Source organism: Micromesistius poutassou (genome assembly GCF_964030765.1).
Source record: "Micromesistius poutassou genome assembly, chromosome: 19".
NCBI lineage: Eukaryota > Metazoa > Chordata > Actinopteri > Gadiformes > Gadidae > Micromesistius > Micromesistius poutassou.
This window is the reverse complement of record NC_140289.1, coordinates 9,281,011-9,303,243: the sequence shown is the minus strand read 5'-3', so window position 1 is coordinate 9,303,243 and position 22,233 is coordinate 9,281,011. Positions and strand designations below refer to the sequence as shown.

The 22,233-nt window shown below is 50.2% G+C and overlaps 1 protein-coding gene across 3 annotated transcripts in view; it reads right to left on the bottom strand.

Moving 5' to 3' along the window:
• The window catches only part of LOC311363916 (SAM and SH3 domain-containing protein 1-like), a 52,521-nt gene that overhangs the window by 7,217 nt on the left and 23,071 nt on the right, over positions 1 to 22,233 (bottom strand). The window contains exons 5-17 of one of the 3 annotated variants that reach the window (XM_084483904.1): positions 21,194 to 21,234; positions 20,088 to 20,177; positions 19,757 to 19,869; positions 18,352 to 18,450; positions 12,287 to 12,422; positions 11,722 to 12,164; positions 9,055 to 9,129; positions 8,578 to 8,721; positions 7,390 to 7,522; positions 6,481 to 6,650; positions 5,747 to 5,959; positions 2,682 to 2,832; positions 1,707 to 1,835 (exon numbers count right to left, since the gene is read on the bottom strand). In XM_084483904.1, the coding sequence (XP_084340030.1) occupies positions 1,707 to 1,835; positions 2,682 to 2,832; positions 5,747 to 5,959; positions 6,481 to 6,650; positions 7,390 to 7,522; positions 8,578 to 8,721; positions 9,055 to 9,129; positions 11,722 to 12,164; positions 12,287 to 12,422; positions 18,352 to 18,450; positions 19,757 to 19,869; positions 20,088 to 20,177; positions 21,194 to 21,234 (1,937 nt within the window). The remainder of the gene's footprint in view (positions 1 to 1,706; positions 1,836 to 2,681; positions 2,833 to 5,746; positions 5,960 to 6,480; positions 6,651 to 7,389; positions 7,523 to 8,577; positions 8,722 to 9,054; positions 9,130 to 11,721; positions 12,165 to 12,286; positions 12,423 to 18,351; positions 18,451 to 19,756; positions 19,870 to 20,087; positions 20,178 to 21,193; positions 21,235 to 22,233) is intronic. The other 2 variants (XM_084483905.1, XM_084483906.1) reach the window with 2 other exon arrangements.

Here is a 22,233-nt window from a genome sequence, read left to right as displayed (position 1 = left end):
AGTTCAAAGGACGGCCCATTATGGATGTCGGAATCTTCAGTGGTTACAGTGATATATATTTTTTTCCAATGGTTTAGTCATCTTTGAAAGCTTTAAGAAAAGCATGACATTTCTGTTTGGTACTTTGGAGAGCATTTACCGGTGTGCACCATAGTTTACATTTTATACAGATATTGGCTGAGTTGTGTGGCTGAAAAGTATGTATGAAAGGAAGGAGGAAGAATATGCAGTGAAGAAGAATGCATGTGAAGAAGTAGAAGATAAATCATAAGTAATGCGGGACATCAGGGATCTACAGTGACTTATAATAATGAGGATAGTGACGATAACAACCCTTCATTTGACTTCATTTCAACGACTTGAAACCCAAATTTGAATTAAACTTTTTTTCGACTTGGCTTTTTCGTATTATTTATAACAATCACTGTAGCACCCTGCTGTGTGAGAAAAGGCAGAATGTGAGGTTTCTGTTAAGCGCCTAGTGGTGAAAGGGCTATGAGGAAGAAGGACACAGAGAGAAAGAAGAGACAAGCAGAGGCAGTACGGCGACTCCCTCCGTCGTCGGAGGCGCTCTTTATTCCACAACTTTTAATCCCTAAGTGGGGCAGATTGCACATTTGAAATGGTTTGTCGACACACACACACACACACACACACACACACACAAACACACACGCACGTAAAACAAAGAACAAAGCGGTACACTTCTTACCAAGACGGATAAAAGGGTAAGACTGGAGAGATGACACAAAGTACGGGTTTATGAGTGACGGCGTTATTGAGAGAAAAGGTCATGTAGGAGACAGAAAGTTTTCTTTTTCAAAGCATTATGCATACCCTCAATAAAAAAAAAAACACAAATGAGACCTCCTTAATATACTGCAATCAAAGGAAACATTTCTACCATAACGATCTGTGCACTTAAGTTTAAAAAATACTTTTTTCATCCAAGAACTTTATATAAGCATGAGGCACATTCCGATGAGGCGTGCAACGCAGTCGCCGTACAAGTGAGCACAAGCACTGCGTCGACAGACGCTATGGAAACAGAAGCAGTTGCCATGGCTACCATAGGGCCAACCGTCGCTAAAAGTCGCCTCAGTCCCACCGCAGCAAAAAAGAAAATGTGATTGAAACCCCCCCCATTCACATGTCAAAGGTCACCCTCAAGTCAAAAGACCTTCTAACAGAAGTACTCTGTGGTGGTGATGGTGGCGTCCACCATGTCATTCTCTAACCCACCCCTCTCTGAAGGGGAGCATCTGTGATTGGACAGCCAGGGGCCCCATAGCACTGTGGGTTGGGCTTGGGCCGGCCTCCCTTTTTGAATGCACTTTGACACTGATGACACAGAATGCCTAATGACGTGGAAGAGAGCGGTGGAAAGGAGAAGGGGAAAGATGGGGGAGTCTATCTAGCGTCAGATGATGAGAGGAGGGACAGGTGGGGGTTGAGGCGAGAGGAGGGGGGGGGGGGGGTCCAGAGATGAGTAATGTGGGTGGGATGTAAAGGGGTTATTGGTTATTGGAAAGCATGGCAAGAGAGCGAGCAGCAATGTTGAGCAGCTTGGAGAAGGAAAATGGATGGATGGTGTGGCAGTCACTGGCGGTGCTGGGCTAGGCTAGGCCCAGGCTATGGTATTCCTGTGGAAAATCCCCATAAATCTCAGCTAATGGCTAGGCTAGGCTAGGCTAGGCTATCATTACCATTCTCCAGATTCTCATTGCTCTCGTAGCAGCCGGAGTCGCGCGGGGAGTCCCCGACCAGGCCGCGGCCCTCCGACAGCAGCTTCTCTTGGGAGCCCGACAGGCCGCTGCGCTCGGGGTCACTGCTGCCTGCAGGGGACACCACAGGAACAGCAACACTTAGTGGATTCCTTTCACTTTACAAAGTCCCATTTAGGAATACTTCCATGTCCATGTCTTCAAATGAAAAGCACTACAGAATTAGATAACATATCAGATAGCACATGATCAGGAGCCTTTTGAGTGAAATTTAAATAAGTACACGATGATCCATATTGTTTTACTGCAAGTTATAATGAAAGTGAGTTAGAACATTTGGTACGCTTTATTAGCAACCTTAAGCAGAACAAAAGACAGAAAGACAGAGGGAGAGAGAGACAGAGTGAGAGAGATAGAGAAAGAGAAAAAGGACAGAAAGAAAGAAAGACAGAGGGCGAGTAAGAGAGAGAGACAGAGGGCGAGTGAGAGAGAGACAGAGGGCGAGTGAGAGAGAGACACAGGGCGAGTGAGAGAGAGAAAGACAGAGGGCGAGTGAGAGAGAGAAAGACAGAGGGCGAGTGATAGAGAGAGACAGAGGGCGAGTGAGAGAGCGAAACAGAGGGCGAATGAGAGAGAGAGAGAGAAAGAGGGTGAGTGAGAGAGAGACAGAGGGCGAGTGAGAGAGAGAGAGACAGGGCGAGAGAGAGAGCGAGACAGAGGGCGAGTGAGAGAGCGAGACAGAGGGCGAGTGAGAGAGAGAGAGAGACAGAGGGTGAGAGAGAGAGAGAGACAGAGGGCGAGTGAGAGAGAGAGAGAGAGACAGAGGGCGAGAGAGAGACCGAGGGCGAGTGAGAGAGGGAGACAGACAGAAAGAGAGAAAGACAAGAGTGCGAGAGAGACATAGACTGAGACAGACCGGGACAGAGAGTGGGTGGCCGGTCGGCGGGGTGCACTCACTGTCGTACTCCTGCAGCAGCTCCACGGCGGTGAGCAGCACGGCGCGGTGCTGGGCGTCCAGGATGTTGAGCTCGTCCAGGTCCTCCTCCTCCAGCAGCTTGAAGGTGTCCAGGTCCTCGTAGCCGTTGAACAAGAAGGTGGGCATGTGCTCCTGGGGGAGACGCCAGGCAGCAGAATGAGCCACAACGACTGTTTGAACTAATAGGACTTCTTTCTGTGATTCTCACGCACAACATAATACATGTGTTTGTTTGTGACGCATTCACCTACAGATAAAGGATATATATGTTAAGTTGAAATACAAAAGTTGGCTTTTTTTGAGTGTTTGTATTTTTTGTATTTGAATTAAGTTTGGATTTTGGGGGGTTTAAGTTCCACTTTGATTCAATCATGCTATGCAACTTACTTAGAATGTAAAATAATGTTTTTTGAAGAAAGACGCACTATACAAATATTTCATTAGGCCCCCCATCATTAGATGGTTCAATTACAGTGGTGCTCCCATGTACCCCAGTTTCACATCAGCGGGGTTCACAACTATATAGAATTCTGTCGTCTTCTAAACCAAGCTAGTCCTCAAACGGGGCCGGTGGTGTTTGGGTCCGGTCCACGTCAACCTCACAGGACTTTACTTCACAGCCAACAGACTTGGACTTCCTAATTTCTGCTCTGCTGACAACCAACACCCCCTTCCTCCAAAAATAAGCAAAAAAAGTCTGAAAATCAGAGGAGGCTAGGCTCCCAGATCAAAGACGTGAGGGCGGCGGAGGGGAGTCAACTTTGATCGGGGTCGTTTCATGTTGGGTGGGACCACAACAACAACAAACAAAAAAATGGGGACTCAAAATAGAAGCAAGACATAATGATGGAAGCTAAGAGTGTGAGGGGGGGTGGGTGGGGGCAGCCGGGGGCTATCAAAGGCGTCGTCAACATAAAAGAAGAAGGGACACACCCGCACGACACAGAGATGTCTCCCCCACCGTGGTTGTGTCTCCAAATTAGTAAGTACACAGCAAAAACAAAACAAGGTTATGGGTGTATAAATATCTCACGGTGCCTTTGGGTCGGTTTTAGTCGTTGCGTTCACTGTCTGATACTATCATTAAAACCTGTCTTATCTGGTTTGGAATAGGCACAGACAGGGGCGGGAGAGGGAGAGAGAGAGAGTAGCCTCATATCACCCCTGCAGTTTAGAAGCACACACACACACACACACACACACACGGCCATCAATTACAAGTCGGCAAACACTGTTGTTCCAAGGAGAACGAGCACGCCTCTCCCCTCGCTTTCGTTTGGGGAAAGAAACCGAACAAAGGGCCGCCAACGTGCACACAAACACAAAAGGCATTTGACTCTTTGTCCCACGCACCCTCTTATTGTTTTTGGGCCAGCGGGACGGCCAATCACATCGCAGTGTGTTCCAAAACAAGGGGAATAAGAACCACATCGCCGAAATGAGTCAAAAATGTCTGCACATGCCAAGATAAGCCACACATGGTGTGATCATCGCTGGAGTCAAAGCCATGCGGAGGAAAAATAAGTCAATTACTGAATACCGTGTGGCTGTGAAGGCAAAATATTAGTTTGATTGTTTTAATTTATAGCTGTTTTGCACAGCAAAACATGTTTGGAATAGTTTATTGTAGCATTTTTCCACACTGACGTAGAGCTCAGGAAGTGGCTCCTAGAAAAGAGAAACGTTTTAGATTAACGTAACGGCTACAGAAGAAACTTGTACAGGCAGGGCCTTCCCTCTGGGTGGATTTAGCATTGAATTAGCACTCTGAAGCAAAGCTTACACTTGGGGGAGTGTGGGAGTGCCTCCGGGGTGGACTGGAGTCCCTCAGTAGGGGATGGTTCCATACCCAACGCCCACGCTAGCTCTGCGGCTCAGCCTTGTCACACTGAGGGTGTAGCAGACCGCTGGGGGCCTTTAATCATCCAGGCCGAGGGCCCGCAAGGCCCAAGGCTTGGGATTAGAACCACAGATTTGCATGTGGGTGAGTAATGAATCATGGTTGTTTAGCCTCATTATCTCTGCAGTGGTAAAGGGTTATGAAGAGCTAGGCTAGGTGATGGTTGCATTTAAAAGATGCAGTCACTTGTTTTGGTGGGGGTGGGGGGGGGGGGGTCGAAATGTGTGGGTGTGTATCCACAAAACAACCTCTGAAGAGTCAAAAAATATCTAATCTTTCAATATATTCCATCGTTTTTTTGTTGAGTCAAGTCCATTCAAATGCATTTTACTTGCATGGTCCCTAATCCCAGTTTACCCCATTTATACATACATTTACCTTTTCCATTTACCTTTTCCAACTGTGTTACATACAATTATAATGTGATTGATGCTTTACCAATGCACGTTGTCGACTTCCAAACACTATACGTTCCTCTTTAACTCAAACCAAGGATGTAAGGTAGCCGAGATGTTTGGTCTACAAGATAACCCAACGGACCAGCAGTGTCTCCCAGCCCGTGTAGACTAGGGCTGTCAACGAATATTCTGAATTCGAATATATATTTGAATACATTCAAAGGTGAAAATTAATCAGAAAATTAATCAAAGCAGCCGTCTGCTTTGCGAGTGGGCGCACTGCACTTCAGTTAATGTTATATTTGTTTGCTCAATGAAGCGGGCCATATTTGGGACAAGAGTCGGGACCTTAAATTGCTTGCACAAAACTCTTGATCAGCACTCAGCATTTGTTTATTGTTGTTGTTTATTTAAACCAGTGTGCTCAGAGAGAGTGAGGGGGAGCGAGAGAGAGAGAGAGAAAAAGAGTGAGTGAGCGAGCGAGAGCGAGGTCTGTGGTCTTGGCCATTAGTTCATTTACTTATTTTTGTGTAGGTGATATGTTGTCAAATATGGTTAAACTTAAATAAACTACCTATACAAGTAGTTATGTCTCGTTGTATTAGTTTGTCCTGTTATTGACATAATGCGCAAATATAGATATTCGAATAGTTCGAATATATGTGGTTTTTTTAGAGGGAATATTCAAATGTCATTTTTGAGCAATTTTGACAGCCCTAGTGTAGACCAGGCTCCAGGCTCCACCTACCTTGAGGTTGATGCGGTCCAGCAGCTCCTCCACGGAGGTGGGCTTGGGCGGCCGGCCCTTCCTCCTCCTCCTCACGGGCCTCTTGGGCTTCTTCTCCTCCTCCTCGCTCAGCACGTCCACGTAGATGAACTTGAAGGTGCCCACCTTGTTGTTCAGCAGGCCCATCCAGGTGCCCATGGGCGGCTTGCTGATGACGTCGATGACGTCGCCGCGCTGCACGGGGGGGGGCAGACCACCACCACCACAACAGTGAGCCACGGCAGGGAACCGCCGACACAGGCGGGAAGTACGCCGGTACTTTGTGTTCCCCATTGATTGTCTCGAATGTGATCATTTGTCGGAGAGGAGCAGTCAGGGGATTTGAATAAGGCTGTTTCGGAAATGCATAGACCTCAGATACTCAGAAGAAATAATGGTGGATAGATTCTCACATTCCCCTGTATTCAAAATGTTGCAATGTTGTTTAAAACGAAAAAACAACTGCAACTGCAACCACCACTTAAGTTTTTTTTTATTTCCTCGCCTTTTTTTCGTCACAGATTCAAACCCCCTGGGTTGGTTGAACTCTAGCTGGACGGGTTTTTAATCCACAGTCACTTCGTACTTGAAATCATGTGGCGTGGCTCTACACCTGTGCATGCTTCAACATATCAACCCGGGGCGTGATGCGATCAAGACAGCGATGAGGCACGGGGAAGTGCGTCGTTTTATTAAGCGTTTGTCCTTCTTCGTACCTTGAGTTTGAGGGAGTCCGAGTCGTAGGGGCTGGGGGTGAAGTCTGTGTGCACACGGGCGCGCCCGCAGAAGGGGCCCTTGTAGGGGGGCTCCTCGTCGTCCCCGTCCTCCGACTTGACGCTCTCCCGGTTGCTGGCGGACGAGTCGGTGGTGCTGACCGTCTGGCCGCCTGCACGGAAACACACAGCACGATATCACTGTTTATGTTTCATGTCGTTGTTTTTGACTGAAGGAAGCCCAATTCTACAAAACTCTACTGTAAAACCCATTTTGTTATATAATGGGGATGTGCCGAGGTGGTTTTGAGATGTTGACTTCCTCCTGTGTTCAAATTCAATATCTGTTTACATTCTTCTCTGCCCTGCGGTCTATGTGCGGCGCCATTTCATCTCATTCATTCATGTGTCTCTCTGAGATGTCTTCAGCTCCAGACCCGGACTGGAAATACCCTGATTAAGTGGCCGGATGTCTCTCTCTCGTTCCAAAATATACTCCAACAGGAAGTCAGACTCAGCACAGTTTTTGCGGCCTGCACACAGTCTGTTGCCAGGGCTTTATTATTATTTTTTTAGGATAAGAGTGCCACCTGGTGTTCTGTCGCCGTATACTGCTCAGATCAACTAGCATAACACTTCAAAACACTTGAAACAATGAAACAATGTTCTTTCCATAATTATTATGATGCATTTCCAATTCAAACTGGATATCAGGGAGTGGTCAATTATGTTCGGGATCCTGCCGTAACATCTGCTGGGATTTTCTTCTCTCTCAGAATCGAATATTTAATCTTCACACACATTATTTTCTAACCAATGTTGCTCTGTGAGTATTTGGGTCAGCGTTCACATGGCGGTGGTTGTGTTCTTCATTCAAATGGGATTTAAAAACCAAACAGAGTGTGGTCTTACTCATGGAGCTCTGGCCGCTGAGCGAGCTGCGGAGGCTCTCCACCGAGCCGCCCGCCTTCAGCTTGGGCTTCTCCAGGGAGTCGGTGTCCGGCTGGGAGGACTGGGGGGAGCCGGGGGCCCCGTCCGGACTGGACTGGAGCACGGGAACGGGTTGGGGGGTGGAGAGTAGGAGGACAGATAGGAGGAGCGAGGGTGGGGAGGAAGATTGGGGTGAAAATCCAAAAAAGAAAAATCTGTCAGTATGGATATACATTTATTAAACCTGACTTTTATGACATAAACCATGGACGTCTCCCTCCTCCTTGCAGTTCGATCGTCCCCCACCAGGGGCCACTGTTGTCCGTGTTAATGATCCTCGTCAGCGGGGGCCACAGAGTGACGTGGAAGTTCACACTGGTTCTCTTTTTCTTCCTCTCCGAGCAACAGCTCCATGACTCACACTGCAGTATCTGGGTCAGGGCCTGAGGAGGACCACCGCAACGGACAGCTGCCGTCTCACTGTGAAGGGGCTACTCTGTACGGGTTAAGCCCTCTTCAGAGTGAGACCCCAGCGCAGGCTCCACTACCCTCACTGTACCAAACCGATGTGGATGCTCAGCCATGCATGCACACACACCCACACACGCTTTAAACATCAATTAGGTACGTCTCGGGGGACTTGCATCACTTCATGACCTCAGCGCTCAACACACCCCACCCTAAACTCCACTGCAAGTCCAAAGCAAGGACAGCTGAGAAACAAATGTTAGAGAGTGTGCGTGTGTGTGTGTGTGTGTGTGTGTGTGTGTGTGTGTGTGTGTGTGTGTGTGTGTGTGTGTGTGTGTGTGTGTGTGTGTGTGTGTGTGTGTGTGTGTGTGTGTGTGACTACACACAGAACTCCTTCGTATGTGCATGCCCTGATGTTTTCCCTCCTGTAACCAACACAAACACTAACGAATCCACCCACCCATCCATCCATCCTCTAACAGGCTGCAAAGTGCCTGCACACACACACACACACACACACACACTTGGAACACGGACCCAGCAACCATTGTTGGTGTCAACATGCGGTCGGTTTTGATTTTTGTTCTCACATTTGTTCTGACACACACAATAATTCTCTAAGTCTACTCCCAAAAAGACACTTCAAATTTACAACAAATTAACAATTCAGGGATTTGTGTGTGCGTTGGTGTGTGGTCCAACCTGCTCAGAGAGGGAGTTGCTGTACTTCTTGGACATGCGCTTCCTCATGGTCTCCTTCACCGACTTGACCTTCCTGCCCAGCGAGATGCGGGACGTGGTGGGGGACTTGACCACCTCCCGATAGATGGCCTCCTGTTCTTTGTTCTGTAGAGAGGAGGAGGAGGAGGAAGAAGAGATGAAGGTGAGAATATTAGTGCAGTTTTTTTATAATGGTAAACTGCACTAATAAAATGCTTTTCAGACCTGTGGCCACTCAAAGAGCTTAAGAAATAGTAACAATTAAAAATAAACTCACGTTCACCCATTCATACACACATTCACACACATACAGCGGTGTCAGCCACGCAAGGCGACCGCCCGCTCATCGGGAGCAGTTAGGGTGAGGTGTCTTGGTCAGGGACTACTCGATACTAGAAATTGTTTGGGTTTTTCATCAACTTGGAGAGAATTGTAGAGGAGCGCTTGTTTTGTACTCACGTTGGCCTCAGAGCCCGCACTGACCACATGGAGCGATCGGTTGGACAGGTCGAATCCCCCGAAACTACAGGTCCTCTGGTGGGGTAGAAGGGATTGGAGGAAAAAGAGGAAAGGGGTGGGGTTGGGGAGAGGATGGGATGGGGGAGAACAAGAAAGTGGTTTAGCTGGGGAGACCAACGCAGGCATCGCATCCAACCCCACTCCCACTGCCCACCCCCCTGGCCCACCGAGCGGGATGCAGAAACATGACTCATGCTTTGACATGACGCTGGAAGCGGTTTGGATTTATGCTTATGGGTATACATGGTGTTGGTGGTGGAGTCAGGGCGGGGGCAGGATTTGTATAGGACAAGGTGCTATGAGCTCACTTGGCAGCGTGGATGGCCAAGTGAGATGTAATACAAAGTAATCCACTTTGTTGACTGCGTGGAAATGTCGATGATGGAGTGTGCTTTCTGGACAATCCAAACCAGCGTTGAGCATGATGCACGACTATCAAGAGGTGCCGAGTACTCAACGCCAACATGGGATGACTCGCTGCGCGGTTACCATGTGTCATGTTGTCATGTGGCAGAGTTAATCGTTTTGTAATGATTTGCTGTTTAACGGGTGATTGGGCCAACCCTTCAGGATGAATAGCAGCGTACTAATGACTACAGTGTGGCTGGGGTGTTGAGTGTGGGGAGACACAGGCATCTTGGGTGATTCCTCAGATTCATGTAGAAAACCTGTGAAAGATCCCTTCACTCGATGGGATGGAAGCTGAAGATGGAGGCGGTAAACAAAGGGGTGCAGCTTTACACCCACAGCCAGGCCATTGCAGGTGTGCCATGTCCAACCAAAGAAATTAAACAGGGCTGTGTTTTGTGGAGTGATTTTCCATTTAAGAACGCAGGCAGCCCATTTAAATCCACGATCACGGTCTGAGGGTCATTCGTATTTACTGTCCGTGTTCCATCACAGATGAGGTCGAAGTGAAAACACCACGGTGCGTCAGATGAGAGACGGCGTTCTGTAGAAATGTCCCAAAACAAAAATAATACTCTTGAGGATGAAGGGGATGGTCAATGGAATGGCCATGCATCCGGGGGAAGTACAAGAACAACCAAAATCGAGAATTCGACGATAAAGGAAAAAACTAGAGATACTAGCAACTACAAAAAAAACAGGCACACGAAAAAAATTCTCACAAAAGCATCAACGCAACTCAAAAAATGGTTGATTCCAAAATACGGTTGAATGAGGGTGATCCGGCGAGTTCACCACCACAGATTTAGAGGGGGGGGGGGGGGGGGTCAGGCTTCCTTAAAGCTGCAGAATAGCTCCACTATAACAATGTATGTCCACTATAACAATGTATGTCTATGTTACCTTGTTTACACATTCACAGTTTAAATGTGAATGTGTTTGAATGTGTCCCCAACTAACTAACTCCTCACTAGTTGATACTTCTCAACGTGTTGCAGCATGCTGAGGTCAATACAGCAACACTATTAGAATGGCATAATAGCGAACTAGCTTTTACGACATGCTTCTCCGCCCCTAGTTCACCCATACATTGTGTGCTGTAATGGGATCTACAAATTTAGCTCTAGGATATGAATTCAATACGTGTCGAATGTATCAGTGTAAAATGAAGACTTAATGTCTTTAATACTCTGGGAAACGCGCGTCAGGACACCCAGGTGTTTATCCGTGTCCTCAGGAACTAGGACTAACCTTTCAAACACATCATCATATAGAGTTAAGTCCGTATAGGCTCAGGTTTCGAGGGAAAGCCATCTTCAATATAACGGATATAACAATGAATGGCCCTAAAACTTGTCTTCCAAATGCGAATAACCCCTCCTCCCCAACAGTAGGACATCCCCTTCCATTCAAGACCAGGCTGGCTGTTGAGCTATTCTGCAACTCTTAAGAACGCCGATACCCCCTCACCATCACGGCCGACATGACGATGGGCGGAGGGGGGGGGGGGAGGCCGGGTCTACTTCAGCCCCCCCCCAGCCTCGACCCCTTTCCGACCCCGACAGCTAAACTCACAGACTTCTGCTGGATGCGCAAGAGCACGCGCTTGGTGCAGCGGTCTACACTGGCCGCCCACTTCCTGTCCGCCTCGCGGTCTTCCTCCAGCAGGCAGCGGCGCTCGGTGCGACTGAGCGTGACGGGCCGCACCAGCTGCGCCCAGTTGAGGTGGCCGTACAGGCTGCGCTCCACCACGTACGTGATGTTCAGCTCGCTGACCGCCGTGCGGCCCCGCAGCCGCCGGGAGGGGAAGCCCCAGGTCCCGCAGCTCCCTCCGCCGCCGCCGCCTCCGCCGCCGCCGCCCTTGGCCTTGGCCCCGCCGCAGAAGGCCGGGGAGGCGGGCGCGGCCGTCAGCGGCGAGGCGGGCGGCTTGGCGTGGCGCGAGCGCTGGTACAGCAGGTGCTTGGTGGAGTAGGCGTAGTTGGGGTCGGGTTTGCGGTGGGTCCAGCTGCCGCCGCCGCCGTGGTGGTGGTGGTGGTGGTGGTGGTGGCGCCCCACCGTGAGGTGCTTGGCGGGGCTGCCCAGGTGGCCGTCGGCGTCCAGCGAGAGCAGGAGGCGGGACTGGCTGTGGGGCTTGGGGCGGGGCTTGGTGAGGCCGTAGAAGGCGTAGAGGCTCTGGTTGACGTTGCCGTGGTTACTTACCCCGTGGGAGATGGAGCTCAGCGCCTTCCGCATCTCCCCGTCGGTGGAGGAGCGGGCCAGCAGCTTGCCCTCCTCGTCCAGGCCGCAGCCGTCCAGCTCCGACACGGAGGAGCCGCTGCCCACCACCGCCGCGATGGAGCCCCCGGGGCCCGGCGCGGCGGGTGTCGCCGCCGCCGACGCGGGGCCGCGCTTGGGGGGCCGGATGAGGCCGTGGGCGCTGGAGGACTTGCTGAAGGTCTTGACCAGCTTGTGTCCCGACCAGGTGTCCAGGCTGCTGGAGGACGGCGAGGTGGTCAGGCTGTCCGTGTCCCCGTCCAGGGACAGCTGGTCCTGGGCCAGGGAGGCCAGGGAGGCGTCCTGGGGCAGCGGGGGCTTCTTCAGGACCCCCGTGTACAGGGCGGCGTTGTCCACGCACGTGGGCGACGCCTCCAGACTCAGAGAATCTAAAAGGGCAAAAAAGAAATGAACGAAACATTAACAGGCTGCAGGAAGGTACTGGGTGTGCGTCAGGAACCTGTTGCTGTAGACGGACCGACGGACAAGAAGACTGAGTGAGGTGGCTGACCTTCAGAGTCGCGCCTCTTGCCCTCGTCCACCTTGATGAGCTTCTTGCGGACGCGGCGCGTGGAGTTGACCAGTTTGTGGAGCCGCTTGAACTTCACCGAGTCCTCCGACTGCTCGTCGTCCGACTGCTCACGAGACTGGCCGAGAGAGATAGGAAGAGACAGGGAGAAGGAGAGAGAGAGAGAGAGAGAGAGAGAGAGAGAGAGAGAGAGAGAGAGAGAGAGAGAGAGAGAGAGAGAGAGAGAGAGAGAGAGAGAGAGAGACGGGCCGCGGTTACAATCATAGCCTAGCCATGCTTAGCATGTAGCGTAGTATATATAATGAATAAAGTGATTGGAATTGTGGAATTATATACACTATTACGCAGTAGGATGCCAAAACAACCTACAAAAAAAGGAATGATCAAAACAGCAATGTTCAAAACATGGACGTTGCACATTTAAAACACTGATTAACAGATTTCCAGATTAATTTGCAATTATCTTTCTGGTCAAAAGCAAGCATCACCAAACAGCATCGTAGTAGGTTGCTCAAACAGAAAGTGAAAGTGGTATGACGATGTTAGAGTGACGGTGGAAGGGATGGGTGGGTGGATGGTGGGTGGATGGAGGCTTGTTTTGAGGCAGCGAGTCGCGGGTTAGTGAGGGGACAAAATGACGGGCAAAGACACACGCTGTGATGACAATAATGAGAACAAAAACACAGCAACAAACTGGCCGACATGATGGACTCTTTCGGCCTAGGTCGTGAGTGGGCTGCGCCGCGGGGTGAATCTACGGCGCACCGCGTTTGACAACCGCTTTTAATAGTGGGGAATGATGGAACACCATTTGTTCTCTCTCCCTTTCAATCTCTATGTCCCTCTCCCTCAGAGGAGCTGCGGTGGAGTGGAAAGAGTGATGTTCAAACACACACACACACACACACACACACACACACACACACACACACACACACACACACACACACACACACACACACACACACACACACACACACACACACACACACACACACACACACACACAGACAGACAGACGTTGTCATGTGATAATGATGAGCGTAATGATGAGTTGGGTCCTGGCAGCCCCGCTGAGGACGGCGGTGGCATGAGTCGGAACTGTGGAACCCAAACAAGTCATCGTCATTTCTGTTTCTCCACCCCCCCCCCCCCCCGCCCCCCACTCAGTCTCTGGTTTCCAGGGCAACGCAGGCTTTGGTTTTTCCGCATGGCAGGACCCCTCGCCAAGGTCCAGCACACCGCTCGCAAACTCGGGCAGATTGTCTCACGTACACACACACACACATCGAATCGCTCACACACACACACACACATCGAATCGCTCACACACACACACACACACATCCAATCACACACACACACTAAATCCTCCCCTCCTTTGATTTAGAGCACACAGGCTTGTAGCTTCCAGCTCCCTGACTGCTAGAGGCAGCAGAGCACAAGCCCAGCATACTAACTGCTCCCCAACCACAAACATCAAGTCCACAACCCACATCGCTACAGCTAGCTCCTTTAAGTGAGGCACCAATCAAACGTGTGTGTGTGTGTGTGTGTGTGTGTGTGTGTGTGTCCGTCCGTCATCAGGCAGGAACAGGAATTGACCTACCAATCAACTCGTTGTCCCACTCCTGAACCGCATCGATGAAGGGGAGCTTACTCAACGCTTTCCCCTTCCTCGGCAGAGAGAGCGGCCCATGGCATGAGGTCAACCAATCATCTGCTTTTGGCTGCCACCGGCATGGTCTGCGGCACTCCCCTCTGCAACCACACAACACCCCCGGAGTGGATTCTACCTTCCTCCCTCCCCTGCCACCTTCAACCCACTGCATGACAACTCCCTTCTGTTCTGCACCCGAGTGCACCAGCCCGTAAAAAGTGCTCAAAACATAATGATATTAATATTAATAGCCGCATTGAAAGACGAGAGAGAGAGAGAGAGGAAGGAGAGGAGCCAGACTCCATGGTTAATGGCGGTACCGGGGTCCAGGGAGTCTGGTGTAGTCCGACTGGCTCTTGGACCGGATCGTGACCATTACCCTGCAGAGAGGGGAGCCGCGGTGGTGAAGTCGTCTCCTATGAAGTCACCTCCCGGTATTATTATGGGAGACGGTGACCACACGAGGAGACCGCGTGAAACAAAGAACCCCATAATGTAATCTCCCATTACGATTATTATTATTGTTTACGGCTGCCCTGGCTACAGGGCAGCAGCACAATGGTGAGAAGGGGAGAAGATAAATAGAGGAGGAGGAGAGGACAACAGACGGGCGCCACTGTGTCGCTGGTTGTGTCTCCTCCGCCATGCGTGAAAGACTGGGAACGGCAGTAAAACTGACTCAAAGAGCTGGAGTGGGGAGAGTGGAGAGATGGTGGACAATGACTTAGAGGCTCCGAGACAGAGCCCTGAGGAACACCATCCATTGAAATGACTGCGAGTGAAAGTGATTTAAAGACTGAGGTCAAACGAAAGATGTAGAAAATGAATGATGTTCGGCGATAAATAGTACTTTGTAGACGATTGGGATGCAATGGTAGAGCAACCAACGCAACAAAAAAAAAATACAAGAGAAGAGATCACAGGAAGGAAAAGTGACAGCAGAAATCAAATCGCTGAAAGGCTGTCATTAGTGGCGACAGTGACAGCGAAAAACACCCTGACCATAACTACCAAACTTACACCCCGCAGTCAACACGTTTGCGTCATCCTCGCCAAATTCCTTAGCGATGTGGTAAAGCGAAAGAGAACTGCACACACGCTCACACACACACAAACAAACCCACACAAACCCACACACACAGAAGCTTTCAAACATCTCAACAGTTTAAAAACAAGCGGAAGAATCCCACCATTCAGCCGCTCCCCTGGAGAAACCCGCCTACTCACCGCCTCAGGTACGCAAGACAGTGCGGCCCGCCCGCTTCCTCACTCTGACCTCCAGACCACTAGAGCAAGACCAGCTCCGGTACGTCCACCAGTGCCCTTAAACCCTGCTCACACACTGCCGCCGCCCCGGGTCTGCATCGCCACTACCACGCACGCGTGCATGCATGCATGCACACAACACCGCATGCAGAACTACACCAGTCTGGAAACCCCTCTCGCCGTCAACTGGTTTGTGTGGGGGTCTGTGTGTGTCAGGGGGGACTGTGTCGAAGTGCCGTGCGGACTTTTCGGAGAGCGTGCAGAGAAAAGATGTGTTGTGTGCCTGGAGAACAATCCCCCGTTTGAGCCCCTCTGACCCAGCCCTGGCCCCCACATCTCTAACGGCCGGCCCTGGAATGTGGGCTCACATCGCTGGGGGAAGATACACACACACACACACACGAGAGAGAGAGACATGAGAGAGAGACAGACACACACACACACACACATTGAGAGAGACACAGACAGAGAGACAGACAGAGACAGAAAGAGAGACAGAGATCAAAAGAGTGATAGAGAGAGAGCAAAAGAGCAAGAGAGACAGAGAGCAAGAGAGACAGTCAGAGAGATAGAGCAAGAGAGAGAGCAAGAGAGCGAGAGAGAGCGAGAGACAGACAGACAGACAGACAGACAGACAGACAGACAGACAGACAGACAGACAGACAGACAGACAGACGTGGCCGGGGGGTCTGCAGGGCAGGAAACAAGAACAAGCATTCAAAGAGAAGTGCAGCCCGAAGCTGCAGCACGATGATGTCTGTGAACCTGTGCACTGTAGGAAGGGAGGACTCTGAGGTCCTGAGCGGGGCCGGCGCACACAGCGCTCATTCACAGAGGTTCTCGCGCAACCGTTGGCTATCTGGAAGTCATGGCTGGCCCAATTCTATTCATTACGGCAGGGGTTTAGAGAGGGGATGCCGGGGAGATGGGGAGGCACCCAAGGCACCATAACGGATCTCCATGTGACCCCAATTTGGAGATTCAAGGCAAGGATATTTACAGAAATTCCCTCAGTCCTCCTACTCAGGGTCTCCAAGGACCATGGTAAGCAGCAAGAGAGCAGTCTTCTTTGTCCTTTATCCCTTTTCCTGCCTGCCTCAACCATCTGTGTGTGTATATGTGTGTGCATATGTATGTGCATCTGTGCGAGTGCCTGTGCGTGGTTGTGTTTCACACACACACACACACACACACACACACACACACACACACACACACACACACACACACACACACACACACACACACACACACACACACACACACACACACACACACACACACCTCCCTATCTGTCCTGCAAGTCTACCTGTTCCCAACACTCAGTGTGCATAATCAACTGTCCTCAGAATGAAATGGAATTACTAAAAACCAAAACACAATAAACAGTTACATGTTTTCATCATTGTCTAACTTGCCTCAAAATTCGAAACCCAGATGTTCTGATGATGGAATACAATTGGCTAGATGAGACAAATCACAGAGGTTCATCCATGTTTGTGTACGCCTAGCAACCACTGTACATCCAAGTTAAGCAAGTTAGCTTAAAACAAAACTGTCAGCAAGGTAAGTGTCAGAACAGTGCGTGTGTGTGTGTGAGCGTGCACGTGAGTACTTGTACGCGCATCACGCAACTATAAACCCTATCGTGGTTTATAGTTCAAATGACAAGATTGTTTACCAGAGAAGATATCCCAGCATGAGGCAGTGTGGGGGGAAACTGCTTTTTAATAAGGGTCACAGAGCAGTTCCAAAATGATACCCGCTGAAAAATGCCTTCATTTGTGGGATACGTGTTCTACATTATTATCAGGGTAAAACTGGGAACACAATGGCTCTTGGAGGACATTGGAGGACATTTCAACAAGCCATGTGAATGTGAGCGAGTCCCTTTACCCTTATCCACTTAAAATCAAGAAGGGAATACAAATGCATTCATCAAGTTGGTATAGAGACATATATCCACAATTCACACATGCATACCTCGCCAGCTTCTATAAATCAGCATTTAGCTAAACAACAAATTCTCCTTTTCACGCACACAAAGAACTGTGTGTGAAAAGGAGCCATGTTAAAACTGGATCCCAAGCCTGGGGTCACTCCGGCTTTAAGGCCAAGCATCCACAACCCACTATGTCCACAACCCACGATGTCCACCCCCGGGACCCATGTCCGGAAACCCGCCGGACCGGCTCCATGCACCAGGAGGGTCCCTCCGTGCAGAGAGGGCCGCTCCCGCACCCTCCCCCTCCCCGATCCCCACTGGGCTGCCCGAGGAGCCGGCTACACCACAGCCACACTGAGCCGACTACGTCCCCACCCATCGGCTGAGCACCTCCATCAGCACTTTAGGCCTGAGAAAGTGAGAGTGGGAGAACGCAGAGCAGATTACTGTCCAGAGCTGATGAATGGGAACGGGACCTGGTGTAATACACCAACGGGACGGCTCGCCTGTCAGAACCGCAGCCAATCACGTCCCACCTTAGGCGGAGGGACTTCTTCACTCGAAAGATGTGAGGGGAGGGGATGAGGTCTGTCCAGGGGAGAAGCGGCAGGGTGCTGGGACAAGCCAGGACCCCCTGCCGCCTAGAGCCCCCCGGAAGAAATGACAAGACGGCACAGCGTTGGTCTCTTTGCACCCCGGCCAGGGGGTGGAGTCATGGTGTCTTGGTATGACGTCAACACACATGAAAAGGAGGGCTGTGCAACAACACACAACCGACTCAACAACACAACAGACTCTAGCCACTGGGCTACAGAGAGAGGAGAGAAGCAAGAGAGAGAGAGAGAGAGGGAAGGAGAGCAAGATAAGAATAAGGCAGAAGAAGAGGGGGAAAAGGGCGACCTATATTTCCATGGTGGGGGGGGGGGGGGGGGGGGGGGGGGGGAAGACTACTGTTGCACTTAACTTCACAGGGTCAAAATGAACCTATTGCCATTTTTCAACCTTGACATCGACACATACCCACAAACCCGAACCAACCGACAGAGACACGTCCGGCTCTCTGTCCTCATTCGCTGACGAGGACATGGTCCTCCGGGTGTGGGGGGGGGAGCGGGGTGGGAGAGGTCAGATGGGAAGTTGTAGATGGGAGGGGGGAGGGGGGGGGGGGTTACTTACGTTGCAGTTTGACGACTGGTTGAGAATGGCTGAGGATCCGTCAGTCCACTCTGCAGTGTCAGTACTGCTGCCCTGTCTGCTGCTCTCATACTCCTTCAGCTACATGGAGAACAAGAGTTAAGAGCCCATGCACACAAGCACGCACACAACCGCACATACACGCGGGAAAGGACCCCGCCCCCCCACCCCATACATTGGCAAGAGGATGTGGGACACATTCAACAGAACATCGGAAGGGACAGACTCTGGAATGTACATTTATTCATTTGAATGTGCACGCACGCACGCACACGCACACACATAAATAGAGAGAGAGAGAGAGAGAGAGAGACACACACACACACACAGAGACAGAGAAAGAGCAAGAGAGAGAGAGAGCAACAGACCCAAATCCAAAACCAAGTGGATGAAGGCGGTCAATGAAACAAACCACAGACTAAACAGAGACACCACGGTTCACAAGGCACGGCGGTTACAGCACTTCAACACAAAAGGCGGTCCACCAAGGCCATGGTCATTGATTCCAAGTGGTTTAACAGACTGTCAATCACAATGAGGGTGGAGGATAAGGAGGGGGATTGATTGAAGGCTGGGGATTGGGGTAGAGGCAATCAATGTCGGCCTTGTGGAGGGACACCGAATGCTCTAGCCATGCTATTCGTTAGCATGGCATTAAGCTGGGAACGAATGACGGGAGGGTAGAGAGAGCGAGAGAGAGAGAGGGAGAAATAAGGATTGTTGGAAAACGGAAGGATAAAGAAAGAAAAGATAAGAGAGAGAGAAATATATATGTATATATGTGCCAAATGAGTGACAAAATCAAACGACTAAAAGGCCAAACAACCATGATTCCCTTGGAACGAGGGGAAAACAAAAAATGACACCAGCAGATGGCACTGTTGAGCTAGCATGGTCACCAAACCTCAGAATCATGGGCCCGTCACACTCACAAAACACACACAAACACGGACGCTGAGACAGAACCTGACCACACCCCAACATTTAACTCCAGAAACCCACCGACTAATGAACCCCTGGGGACAATCAATGTTCTGTGTGTGTGTGTGTGTGTGTGTGTGTGTGTGTGTGTGTGTGTGTGTGTGTGTGTGTGTGTGTGTGTGTGTGTGTGTGTGTGTGTGTGTGTGTGTGCGTGTGCGCGCGCACACTGTATGAGACCAAGGCAGAGTTACAATGGGCAGCGGTGAGGAAATGAGTCAGGGTCAGTCGTATTAGTAAGCGACGTAAGCGAGTAACCTAGGTGATGTGTGTGTATGTTGTGACTCTGTAGGGGGGACGGGGAGGGGGGGATGGATAACCCAATGGAACGGGGATGGGACTTGAGGCGCAGCTGTTGTTGTGGTAGTACTAGTTGTTATTGTTGATATCCTTGTTGTGGTTGTCCTACCCGGGCCAGAGCCTCCTCCACCGTGATCATCTTCTCCTTCACCATCATCATCAGCTGGATGCGCTCCTCGTCGCTCATGGTGATCTCACTGGCCACGTAGCCGATGTCCTCCCCTGGTGGAGGGGGGGGGGGGGCAAAGAACAAAAAGGGGGTCACACATGTGAATGAATGGAACAAAAGCAACGTCACACGAGAGACAACACGACAGCGGTACGGACGCTGCTGTTCTTGTTGGCCGGTGATGACATGATGAAATGACGTAAAAAAAATAAATGCATGAGACATGTGCGTGTGACACACACACACACACACACACACACACACGGCCTACCTTTGGAGGCCTGCCGCGCGACAGGTTTATGCTGAGCCTTGCGGAAGTTCTGCCAGAAGGATTTGTTCTTCTTCTTGTTGTCCCACTTTCCTGGAGAGACCGGGCGCAAGAAAACGAGAGAGAGAGAGAGAGAGAGAAGAGAGAGAGAGGTTCAGTCACATGGGAAGGAGGTCTGTGGGAAACCACAGACCTGGTTCACCCGACCGCCGTGACTCCTCCTCTAACCCTGTGAAGAGCCTAGCGCCCAGCGTGAGGAGACGCCACGCTGGTCTTCTGACCAAAGCGCAAAAAACTATTTACGTTTACACGCCGCCTGCAAGAGCACATGAACGAGCACGCATCCTCGGAAACAGCAAATATCCTACACGGTTTAATCCCCGAGCCGTCGGCCCGGAACGCTGGCCCTGTGTATAGGTGTGTTCCCCCCCCCCCGCCTGAGACACCGCAACCGACAGTGGGCCATTCAGAGCGACGCCCACCCCTCGCCGCACAAAGAGCCGACTGTGCGTATGGGACCACCGGGAGCCTGAATCCATGTTTTGTGGAGGTGCAACCGTTCTCCAAATAAACGCAGCGGCCCAGACCATGATGTTTGAGCCATGGTTTGGTGCATACCTCATTTTTATGGGGGGAATCAACTACAATTGAATATTAAGAACACTAAAGAATCACTATTAAGAATACTAAAGTGTGGGTGAACCCGTTTCAGCGTCGAGTTCGACCACTATGATATTAAGTTAGAGATTCAGTTTGGGGCGATATAATGAGTGCCAGACACCATAGCGTTACTACTACTACTACTAGGTGCCCGGGCGGCCTAACTCTTTCTCGGATGCGAACATCAAAATCAACGGCTGGTCAGAACGAGTATGACGACGACCACGACGATGATGATGATGAGATGGAGGCACTAGAGCAGTAAACTCTGAGTCGCTCTCTCTTGTTCATTCTGCTGCTCATAGTTTCTTAGCTGATTGACTAAGTACTCAAAATGACAAATTAGTTGCCTGTAAATGCTAAAGCATAAAAAAAAAATCTTGTACAAAAAAACATTAAAAGAATAGGCTCAAGGATGAAAAGAAAAGAGGAAAGAACAAGACACTCACCCCCTGAGCCGTCTTCAGAGCTGGACTTGTGCAGAGGCATTCTGGTGAGAGAAGAGGGACAGGGTCAACATGAATGTCAGAACAGAGACCTCATGGATCCCACCATTATCTCACCACTGTTTATTCCCTCCAAGAGCGCCACTTCTAAACATCCCCACCGTGTATACGTTCCAACATGTCCACTCTGAGGAGGTCATTCGTGCTAAAGGTCGCAGTTCTCCCTTTTGACCAGTGGGGGACAGTGGTTATGCTCAAATGGCGATACGGCCAGACTGCACGCCTACACGCTTATTAAGCCTCCTCAAAGAGAAGTGATGCAAGGGGATGCAAAAAGGACAAAATATATACATGGAATGAAGGGGGGAAGGGGGGATAGGAAAAGAGAGAAACTGTAAAAGAATGCCAGAGATGTGACAGTGTGAGGAGAAGCTAAAGGGGTGGAGGAGAAAGGGATGTCACGCCGATGAGCCAAAGTGTGGCTAACCACATAAATATGTGGGGAATATGGGCAGGAAAAGGGAAAGTATGCTGAGAAAAAGAGGCGCGAATGGAGAGAGACAGAACGAGAGACAAGAAGGGGAAGGCAAAAAAAAACCACAGGCCAGACTCAAGTCTGTTTGTCTTTCCACTGCCCTACACAGGATAGAATATCACCATGCAGGACAGAAAGAAATGAGGAGAGTATATATATATAAAAATAAGAGCGAGAGAGAGAGTGTGAGTGAGAGAGAGAGCAATCTCAATAGGAAACAAAGAACCAAACTAATAAAAAGACATAAATGGACATCTTGCCATTCTTCAGAGGACAATTATCGACATCGATGCTTCCTTCCTTTTCGCACTTCCTCTGGTTGCAAAAGAAGGGCTCTTACAGGAAGACTTAAGCAGATTAATGGAGCATGTCCACACCGGCTCCTGAGGTCTCCATGTGGACGGAGAACCCGATTGAGTGTAAATGTTTTTTTATTAAATGGCCTTTGCATTGTATTGAACACCTGAGTCTTTTCTTTTATTCTTTTATCGTCCACATCCCCAATGAA